The 11746-nt window shown below is 34.1% G+C and overlaps 1 protein-coding gene across 1 annotated transcript; it reads right to left on the bottom strand.

Moving 5' to 3' along the window:
* Window positions 1–112: 112 nt before the first annotated feature.
* On the bottom strand, window positions 113–4829 carry LOC104611580 (cysteine protease XCP2-like). Its single transcript, XM_010278710.3, has 5 exons — window positions 4291–4829; window positions 1847–2079; window positions 1523–1660; window positions 932–1432; window positions 113–447 (listed from the first exon to the last, which is right to left on the bottom strand). The coding sequence occupies exons 1-5, from the start codon at window positions 4763–4765 to the stop codon at window positions 307–309; spliced, it is 1488 nt and encodes a 495-aa protein (XP_010277012.1). The 5' UTR covers window positions 4766–4829; the 3' UTR covers window positions 113–306.
* Window positions 4830–11746: the final 6917 nt, after the last annotated feature.

Consider the following 11746-nt stretch of genomic DNA (forward strand, 5'->3'; position numbering starts at 1 on the left):
CTGACCAAGCTTGCTTTTATTAAAAATTTTGCAGACGAAGTTAGAAGAGACAACTTAAACAACGACCCAGGCAACTCTGTTAATCTGCAATCATCGATTAATATGCAAGATGGAAAGAAACAAATATTTTTTTCTTTTTTTCCCTTTTTATCTGATACCCTTTATGATATAGTAGTTCATGCGTAAGTTCGAAGATAATTAACACAAATTTTCAAAAACAGGACGGCAGAATGCCATCCAAAGCAGAGAAAGAATGACAGTGGCAACAACCTTAGAACCTGGAACTACAGAACACTATAGCCATCCTCAGCGCAACGCAGCGAAGTGGTTCCTCTTCCACTGGAGAGGTCGGTATGGGTTTGCTGTATCCTCAAATTTAGTCCATGGAAACTTGTGCTTGGCAACCTTACGTTTCTTTGCAGCTACACCCAAGTAATCTCCATAATTCTGCAAAATGGAAGAAAATAAATGATTCTACTGAGAAAATTTTGCTGTAAAATGCCACCTGAATATTGCATTTTGTTATTTGTCGTAATCTGTGAGTATGGCTACCATCAACCTGACAGCTCAGAAGACTGACTAGTTCCACTTTCCAATTAGTTGCATTTCACCAATAACTAGAATTATTTCTAATTACAGTTGGAAAACTCAAATGACCTGATAAGTAACTCTGCTAAGTTGTCCCCTGTTCTCTCCCATTAGCCATGAGTTTTCCAACCTTATTTCCAACCATTTAGGCTTTGTTTGGTTTGAAGGAAAAAGTAGGGAAAGGAAGGGAAATGTAGGGAAACCCTTTCAAACCTTGCATAGGTTTCCCTATGTTTCCCTTCCTTTCCCTACCTTTTCCTTCAAACCAAACATATTCTTAGAGTCCTGTCTCACTGGATTAGCAAAATCAATTAAAAGTTATCATAGAAATAGAATTTCAAACCTTTAGACAGAACCCATCATCAACGTCGCAAATAGGATAATCTTGAGGGCAGCAATAGCTAGTTCCAGTGCAGCATACAGCATTTTCATACTCACAGCAGCCGTAGATGAAACAGTAATCGTAGAATTCAAAAATGCAGCAGCAGGTCTCTGTAGCTGGACAGTAGGAGTAGTCTCCACATTGACTTGGCGAAGGACCAGGGGATGGAGGTGGAGGTGGAGGTGGTGGTGGAGGTGATGGTGGTGGAGTAGATGGAGAAGGAAAAGGAGAAGGAGAAGTAGATTCTTTTGTTGGGTAAGAAGCCATAGCATTGATTGCACAAACCCCATATTTTAAATCAGTATTTCTCCTTATATATATGTACCCCTCTATTCCCCAGCTTGTCCCCCACGAATTCTTCACTATCCAATACTCTTCATCACCTTGGGAAGCATAACCCACAATCAGAACTGCATGATCTATGTCATCTGGATTGCTTGAACAGTCTCCATCATAAATTCCCTGGTATTTAGCGCAGGATTAGATATTTCAGGTTTTTGGTGATATGAATATAATGGTTCACTTATAAAAACTTTATGTTTTTTAACTTACCCCTGTATACAATTGAAAGTCCAGTGCAGAACCATCAATCCCCACACTAACAGGCTGGTTAACAACAGCACAGAGAAGAGCACTTTCTTCTTCAGCTACATCTTCATAGCCATCTATAGTTACTATTTTTCTTTCCTCCTAATCAACACAACAAATATAGATTAGGCAGAGAACAAATTCTATTGAAGCAGTGTTGTGGTAAAGAACTAAAGAATCACAGGAATCTGCCTTAAGCAGAAGCATGGGAGCAACTTATTTCAGTGGAGGTGAGAAACCAAAAGAGGTATTAGAAATTTTGAGTATGAAATGGTTAGGAGAGCAGACCTTAGTAGTGTTACAGGTTCCATCAACTCCTGTGTAAGGATAATCTGATTCTGTATCAATCCCTCCATTGTTAATGACCCACTCAAAAGCATAATCCATGTAGCCCCCTTCACATCCATAATTGGTCGTATCACAGTCTACAAGCTCTTGTTCCGAAAGGCTGACAAGGTCTCCTGTGACTATGGCATTTATTCCTTCCATTGCTCCAGTTGAAGAGAAAGACCAGCAGCTACCTATCAACATTTAACCCAGAAACATACAGGAAATTGTGAGAATTCTGTGCAGCAATTAAGCTAGGCCTTCATGCTTGGACCAGTAGAATCATGACATGTGGCCTCAAAGGACTGCCAGCTGAAGCAAAATGTGCTGAAAGCAGAAGCATCCTAACTAAAACAATGGCAGTGAGTCTCTCAGATTTACTAAAACAATGTCAAATTGTGCCCGAAATGTCATTGGATTTGGACTCCCACATTCCCACGGGCCCATTCTAGATAATTGGGCTTGACCTCCTAGGCTTGTACCTCAAAATTCAGACATTCTGAAAAGAGCAAAGCAGGCAGGCCCATTTGAGGATCACCCACTAGTCTAAAGTCTAAACTCTAAAGCACATGCCTAGACCATGGGTGAGTAGAGGTGTAAATCGGGCCGTGCCAGGCCTGGCACGATCATGCAGGCCATGCTGGGCCTAGGGTTTTAGGTCCACGGGCTAGCACTGCACAGCTCGTAGCCCGGCCCATGTATATATTTTATACATATTTTATATATATTTATATATATTATATAAATTATAATTATATAATAATATATAGCATATAATATATTAATGAAATAAATAAATTTTTAATTTTATTATATTAATTTATTTAATTATTCTATATATAAGCAATTGTATACACAAAATTCATATAAAATTAAAATTTTAAGTTTTTTTATCAATTTTTTTAAATAAATGACTTTGGCCCGACCTGGCCCAAGATTTGGCCCATGGGCCAATCCAGACCACGGTACGGCACGGGCCCACATGGGCCTGGACCGTGGGCCATGCCAGGCCGACCCCCAAATTTTTCATCGGGGAGGGCAACACAACCTGTAACAGCCCGTGGGCCAGCACGGTATGGCCTGCACTTTGTGCGGGCCACCCATGCCCGGCACGGCCCACTTTACACCTCTATGGGTGAAACTCCGGAAGTCCAGATCTACTTAGAAACTAGAAACAAGACGTGTACAACGGGCTATAAACTTCAATCTCTAGTAGATCCGGACTCTTTTTTTTTCTGATGAGTCTGGCGCATGTGCACCGCTGAGCTACAGACTTGACCTGAAACCTACCCCAGTTCTTTACTCATCTAGATTTCTTTTTTCTTCGTCAGTCATCTGGATCTATGGTTCCTGACATCTGGGCCCCCCAAATGTATTATGTACCTTTCTTATTGATTATTAGATATCATTCTCCAAAAATTAACGGTCCGGACCAGTGCTACGTCGGGCCTTAAAAAGTCTTAAACCCCTCGTGAACCGGTTCATGTAATACCCCATGTGATGATCACTCTATACATTACCAACTACCAATACACTGAGTGTCTGTTTGGTTGGCCATTGAAATCACCTATTCCCTTGACTGTTTGGTTCAGATAGAAATTGGAATCGGATTATCATAAAATATGTAGAATTTTTAAGGAGAATTGGTATTAGGTAAAGAGAAATAGGGTTTGAGGTTTTGAAGTCACTTGTCTCTCTCTCTTACTTTTTTTAACTGTTTGTTTCTCGGGTTCCACTATGATATGAAAAAGATATGATATTGGAATAACAACTGACCAATAAATTGGAATTATAAACGTGGTTATTTATCAAAATTCATGGGTGGGTTTTGATCGATCAAAACTTTTTCCATATCATATCTTTTCTGTATTATAGATTTTCCCTTCTCTTTTTTATTCTTTTGTGGCTCATTGAGAGAGGCTAGAATGGCCATTCCCTTAAATGAGAGAGAGTCATTCCACTAAGAATGGGATTCCGACCCAAGTAAGAGGACATTTTACAACCTGAATTATTTTTCTTGTTACCGGTTCCAAAAACAAATCAAAACCATCTGATTTAAAAACAGATTATTTCTTAAAACAAAACACAAGAAAAACAAAAAACATGTCCTTAAATTTTTTTTATGTGACGGTTATATTAATGTAAACAAAAACAATCATATTGTAGATTGTAGAACTAGAAATGCCCCAAATGGCTGGACCACTGGACCATTACTGGACCCCTATTCTCGCGAACCAAACTGACAACAATCGGGATCTGGATGATCATATTGATGGACACAATACTTATTCCCATCCAACGTTCGTCAGACTATACTACAACAGCACACAGCAAAGGCCGACCTCATTGGAACCAGAAAGGTCCAAAAGAAAAAATGAACTACTGAGAAACGAGTGAAGACTTACCACAGTCGCCTTGATTTTTGACCGCAGTCACAACTCCCTTCTTCCTCCAATCCAACGACGAAGGCGCGTCGCACGAGGACATCTTCCTTAACGAACTGTTCTTCTTCCTCTTCTCCACCGGTTTCTTTATCTTCGACAAATACTTCTCCCTGAACTCTTCATTACTCATATCTGCGAAACCATTCAACCCCACCAAATGCCCCGACGATCGTCTCTTCGAGTTCTTCTCCATAACATACTTGAGATTCCTTTTGAAGTTCTCGAATCTCCTCTCCAACTCCTCCGCGTGTCTGTAAACCTTCCCGTGCTTCTCTCTCCATCGCCCGAACAACTCAGACACTCGTTCTTCTGAGCCCAGCAGCTCTTCCGGCTCGTAACCCACTATCGAGAACTCGTTCGGGAGACACCAGCAGATGCCGGAAATCGACGCCCAGAGCGAAAAAACAAGGGCGAGTTGGATTTTCAGGCGACCCATTTGGTTTTCTGTTCTCGATTGGACGATGACTGATGAGGCTGTGAGCTGTATCTCGAATTGTATTTATGTAAGGTGAGAATTGGAAGGTAGAGTTATGTGAAGCGTAGCCTACCATTCAATCACAAAGGACAATCTCATTATATGAATGAATATTCAATTTGCAGAATGGTGCCTCGATTTTTGTTCGACCGAAATTAGCCTCCGAATTGATCTAATGAATGGGGGTTGACGAGGGCATCTTGGTCACTTTAAGATATTGAAGGTGTGGTTTTTTGAAATTTCTGAGAAATTAGTGGCTGTTGTTGTAATTTCGTTGTCTCTTCTGTAGGTATATCCTCATGGCTACCTAGACTAGTAAGCTGTGAAGTGTAACTGTGTGAGTGTTCAATTGCTTGTCCCGCTACCTTTCAGAGAGTCAGAAGGGGAGAACATTTGACTTCGGAGGAGACAACTAACGGTCAGATTTGTTAGTTTGGACGGGTTGTTCACTTTGTTTACTTTGTTTTGCATAGCTGTGTTTTTTATTCTTTGTTTACTACTTTAGTGGGGTGGGGTGAGATTGTTAATTTATTACGTACAACTGCGCCTGCGGACGGCATTTCCTCCCCCGAGAGATCGTATTTGCTCCTCACATAGAGCGTCTCACATGCACATCCTACCAGAACACCTCCCGTGATATAAGTAATTGTTAACGGGAGATGTTCCTAATGCACAGTGGATGTGCATGATCCTGTTCCCTCTCCCAACGAATCGGAAATTTTAGTTCTTACCCACTTAAAATCTCAACCACGTATGGAAACATCTCATACTCTTACATGTAATATACACAGAAGATGTTCTTAATATATCAAGGTAGTGTTTTGTGGGTAGAGGTAGTGTTTTGTAGATAGAGTTATTGTGGGTATGAGATCCGGAGAGTCTTTCTTGACCCGATCAACCTGGAAAATCTATTCATAATGCCATAACTATTGATTAAATCAGTATTTTAAAAATCTGAACTGTTTTATATATGGATCGAACGGGTCACACATAAGCAAATTATATATAAACATGCATTTATATCAATTAAATAATATATCGTATTTTATATGTAATATATATATATGGGTAAATTTTTTAAAATATCCCTATGACTTAGAAAATTGATTAATTTTATCCTTACTATTTACATATTATCTTAAAACATATTTAAGTTTTATGCCAATTGACTTATTCTATCTCTACCGTTAGCGTCCATTAATGTTCCATTGCAATCCATGCACATGAGACAACATAACATATAAAACTTTTTTAAAACTCAATATTATCCTTAAACCAGGTAGTAACTTAACCCAATACACCGGTCAGCCAAATACATAATCCCTGATGACCCAAATTGCTTTAATCAAAAACTCGTCGTCAAGAAAGAGTGCAGGATTTGAAAAAGCAACTCTAGAAGACCCTCTTTCAGTTATCTTCTCTCACCGGTGCACCACCCACTATAATTTACAGTGGTGGCTCCAATTTTCATGTCGATCACTTCTGGACAGTTTGCAATTTTGAATCATCTAAATAGCATACATGAAAAACGGTGATAAAAACGGCGATAAAACGATGACAAAAATCACCTTACCAAATAGCATGGTGTTGCTCACTGCCTATATGGCAGAAGCATTTTTTTGTGAAAAACAGGTTTTAGAAGCATGGGTGTTTTTTGTTGAAATCAGTCTCAAAAAGCGCCCATACTTCCAAACACCATATTAGCTTACGAGCTGCATTGCTGCATGCTATTGCTCATCACTAACATTACCGTGTGTGCAGCCTTTCAATGTGCCGAGCACGTCTCAGACACCTAGCACTGAATGAATTGACCGGAGATGCCTCTACAGCACTCTCCAAATTGTTTCCCGTATGCCCAGTCAATGCAATTTGTCACCCGTGACCTCTCTCTCTTAGACGGCCCCTTTACAAGTAGCCTTATTCCAGCTTTTGAAAATTTTCATTAGTAGATTTTTTTTTTTGAAAATTTGATAAATAGTAGAGGATAAATATGACATTTTGTTTTTTCCGTTAATACTTGATGATGATGTCAATAGTTAGAAAATTTAAGGATGCTTTAAGACAATATGTAAATAGTAAGAGTATAATTAGTCAATTTCCTAAATCATAAAGTTACTTTAAAAAATTTGCCCTAATTATATTGTATACGTAGTGTATATATTTATCATTTCATCCGAATAATCTTCAACTCTTCAAGTTCTAACCATAGGTTGAATATAGCATTGACAACACCCGAATAGCCTCCATTTTTTTTTTTTTGCAAAAATCTATGATGCATGAACTACATTATATTGTAAAATAAAATTTTGGTGAATAAAGGCATTAGAATGGTTGGTGGGTCAAAATTGAGGGTGGTTTGGGAGCTATTCAATACTCCGTATTAAAGGCATTAGAATGGTTGTCAATGAACACATACTTAACGTGATTATCTGAGAATATACCTTTGCATCGTCTTAATCTTAAACCGGACCAACCATTTTGGGGGGTCGAATGGTTTGATTGTCCAGTTCAAATGGACGACCTGTTCTTATTTAAAAAATAAAAAATTAAAAAACAGCTAAAACTATTCTTTAGAACGATCCCCTGGGTCAATGGGTTGTTAATCAAATCAATGAATTTTGGCTTAAAAACAATTTTAGGGTAAAACAGATTCCTGAGTCAACCTAGTCTAGTCTAGACACTATCGACTCATCCTTTGACTATCCCACCCTCTAAACAAGGTTATGTATAAACTTTCCAGTTTCCAGTCTTTGTTTGCAAGCCTTGCAGGTCCTCTATACTCCAACCAATGTTTAGAACTGATTTAGTGATAAGGATCATCTTATAGTTCTTCAACATCCGCTTTCCAATATCATGAAAGTACTCCTAATCCCCTTTTCTTCTAAAAAATAATATAAAAATAACAAATGTTGCATTCCAAATTGTCTTCTTTGTTAGTAAAGTGGCCCTAAGTTGGTAATTCATTTGCACCTTGATAAAACTTAGGCTGTGTTTGGAAACGATGCAAATAGAGTGTAAATCCCAGTTCAGGGTAAATTTGTATTCTAGTTCATTTTTGCCTATGTTTGGCAACATTACATTTATGCATTAACAAATGACAAAAAATACATTTTCTAATGCATATTTACATTGATAATAAGATGTAAAAAGTACATCAATAAAAAAGAAGTAAATTTGCATTCAAGTGGGCTTCTGATAAACAAAAAAAAAAAAGCATATGCTTTATTGGAATTAGTATTGCATCCATTACAGCTAAAAGTCTGCTTGATAAAAAGGTAAATTTGTGAGTGCAAAACTAACCCAACTTTGTAATTTATATGGACCATTTTACACTCTACATATTTGCATTCACTCTTATTTGCATCATTTCCAAATGCAGCCTTAAGAAAAAAAAAAGGAAAAAGAATAACCCATGCATAAGTTGTTTAAAATTGACTTGTTAACCTTCTTGTGAGAAAACGACCAAGCCAACCTACCAAGGGGTAATTGGTCTTTAGGCTGAATTTGGAAACGATGCAAATAAGTGTGAATGCAAATATGTATAGTGTAAAATGATTCATATAAATTGTAAAGTTGGGTTAGCTTTGCAATGACAAATTTACCTTCTTACGAAACAGACTTTTAGCTGTAATGGATGCAAACATGAATTTCAATAAAGCATATGTTTTTTTTTTTTATCAAAAGCCCACTTAAATGCATATTTACTTCTTTTTTTATGTACTTTTACATCTTATTGTCAATGTAAATATGCATTGGTCCATCATTTGTCAATGCATAAATGTAATGTTGCCAAACACAAGCAAAAGTGAACCAGAGTGCAAATTTATCCTGAACCGGGATTTACACTCTATTTGCATCGTTTCCAAATGCAGCCGTAATCTCTAAATTTTAATGTACATTCCATGATGGGGTCTCGAGTGAAGTTGCTCCAACTTAAAGGTGTAGAAGTCGTTCTTTGGTGATCTCACTTAACCTTATTTTGTTGTGACTAGAATTTGGCCTAAAGTGTGTAAAAAATGGATTAAAAAAAATTATTAAGAAATTGGAAAAAAAGGAAATACTCCCAAATCTAATATATATATATATATATTAAAGAAATGGTTTCAAGTCAAAGTCTCCTATAGTGGCCCATCTACATTCAAACACCTGTCATTTCAAAGATTTAAACAAAGTGGGCACGTGTCAAATTCTGATTAGTGGTAGCTCAAGAAAGAACCCACGAACATGCAAAGTGGAGCCCACCATCATGCAGAGTTGTGAGAAGTGAGAAGCTCCCACTTTCAATCCTTTCCTAAAAAAAAGGAAATTGTGCTAAGCTAATTCATTAATTCCAACTATTGATTACTAATAATAATTATTGTTAACTACTTCTGATTAATTAATTACAGTTATTAATTACTAATAATAATTATTGTTAATTGAAAATTAATTATTGTTAACTACTTTTAATTAATTAATTCAAGCTATTAATTACTAATAATAATTATTCATTGATAATAATTAATTAGTGATAATATTGCTCACTATTAATTCGGAAAATAATTTCTTATAATAATTACTGATAATTTATTACTGACAATATTGCTCATTATTAATTTGAAATGATAATTAATAAATATTTTTATAATGGTAATTAACAATTCAGAAATAATCATTTTATATTTATATTAACTCATATTAATTATTTTGAAAATAAATATTTAGTGTTAATTATTTATATTATAAATATTATCAGAAATTATAATTCATACATTTATATAATTAATAATATTATATTAATTAATATAATTATATTATTATTATTAATTAACATTAAATATTACTAATACTAATGATTATATTATTACTTCAAAATGTTAATTAATTAATGATAATTAATAAGCATTTTAATAATGTTAATTATTAATTGGGATATAATCATTTTATACTAATATTAATTCATATTAAATATTTTATAAATATATAATTAGTGTTACTTATTTACAGTATTATTATTACAAGTAATTATAATTAATACTATTATTATTCTCCAATAAATACTTCATTTAGTGAAAGTTAAATTATAAAACTTTCAATTATTCAATATTGTTAAACTTAAAGAATTATAAAAGCAAATATTATTTTATGAATTAACTAAAAATCATAATTATAACAAATTAGTTACTTAATAAAAATAAAAATAATAATAATAATATATTATTATTATTATTACTATTATTATTATTATTGTTATTATTATTATTATTATTATTATTATTATTATTATTATTATTATTATTATTATTATTATTATTATTATTATCCAATAAATATTTCATTTAGTGAAAGTTAAATTATAAACTTTCAATTATTAATTATTGTTAAACTAAAAGAATTATAGAAGCAATTACTATTTCAGTAATAATAATAATAATAATAATAATTTAATATTACTTTTTTCAAAATCAATACACACATAATAAGAATATAATATTATTAAATAATAGTAATAATAATATACTTATTATTATTACTGATTTCATAACTATTAATATATTATTAATCTATATTACTCAATAAAGACATGGAATAAAAAGAATATTCAAATAACCACTAAATGAATGAACTAAAAATCTACGAGTATTCTAATTAACTTGAATTTGACACATCAACATGCCCAAATTTATAACTTCAACCTACATTTCCTATTTCTATCTCTCAATTCCCATAATTCAAACATACCATTAGGTTATGTACAAGTTTCCCTACCTTTTTCCTACAGATAAATTCTAACTAATCTACGGGAGCTTAGACTTAAAATCCATAACCATGATTGACCAAAAGAAGTGTTGCCACCTAACTTGGAGGTGACTTCCATACTCAGGATGGTCCCATTATTCTCCTTTCTTTCATGTTTCTTCTGTTGGATGGGCTTTGGTTGTAGCCATACATGATGATGATTTGATTGTAGTCATATATTTTTCATTTCTTACTTTAGAGGATGGATGCATCTACAAATGTTGTTTGGCATGGATTGTTTTTCTTAGTAGATCTTTGAATGATTTTCTTGCTTCTTTGCCTCTTTGAATGGATACCATTTAAATGCTTTTTATCCATTCATATTTTCCTAAATATTAAGCAATATTGCTGATATTGTTGTAAACATCCATCTAATTTTACTATTTTATAAATAGTTTAATGATTTCAAAGTTATTGATACTTTTTTGGGGGTGCGTTGCTCAACATGACATTGACTTTTTATTGTTAAATCATGGTTTTTAAAACCAACCCAGTGACTGAACCGGTCAGGGGTTCGGTTACTGAGTTGAACAGTCCAATTGTTCGAACTGAATGCTCAATCCGTTCTGACAAAAAAATAATAAATAAATAAAATAAAATAAAAATAAATAAATAAAATAAAAATAAAAATAAAAAAACAGTCAAAACTGTTCAAACAGTTCGAATGGTTAACCACCCAGTTCAGCGGTTCACTGACCAAAATCAACGGTTTTGGGGGGAAATCCGATTTTTGGGGAAAATGGAACCGGTCACTTGACCGGTTCCCGGTTTTTCTAGTCTGGTTTTGAAAACCATGTGTTAAATAGTAAATTTCAAATTAAAAGATACAGTAGTTGCTCCTTACTTAGTATGGGGTCATTGTCTAGATAAAACATGGTAAGTCTCTTAAATCAAATAAAGAGCCTACCCTAAATGTCTATTATAAATAATTAAAAAAATCAAATAATTCAAGTTAAATCAAATAATTACTTGCTGAAAATTACTGGATTAAGTAAATAATAATAACAATCAATTATTTATAGAAATAATTAATAATAATAACAAACATCAAGTACTTAATTAAGTAAATAATAAAAAATGAAATAACAATCATCAGTTATCATTAATGTTTATTCAAAGCATGCCCCATAATCCCATAATAATTACCAAAACCTTAAATAAGAA

Source organism: Nelumbo nucifera, chromosome 1, assembly GCF_055504915.1.
Source record: "Nelumbo nucifera cultivar China Antique chromosome 1, China Antique-T2T, whole genome shotgun sequence".
Lineage (NCBI taxonomy): Eukaryota > Viridiplantae > Streptophyta > Magnoliopsida > Proteales > Nelumbonaceae > Nelumbo > Nelumbo nucifera.

Bases quoted from the DNA above. Each gene is read 5' to 3' on its own strand.
- LOC104611580 (XM_010278710.3), bottom strand. From the start codon at position 4,765: ATGGGTCGCCTGAAAATCCAACTCGCCCTTGTTTTTTCGCTCTGGGCG. The intron at 1,661-1,846 runs GTCTGCTCTCCT...TGTGTTGATTAG, and splicing joins GAACCTGTAACACTACTAAG to GAGGAAAGAAAAATAGTAAC. The intron at 1,433-1,522 runs GTAAGTTAAAAA...GCTAAATACCAG, and splicing joins ACTTTCAATTGTATACAGGG to GGAATTTATGATGGAGACTG.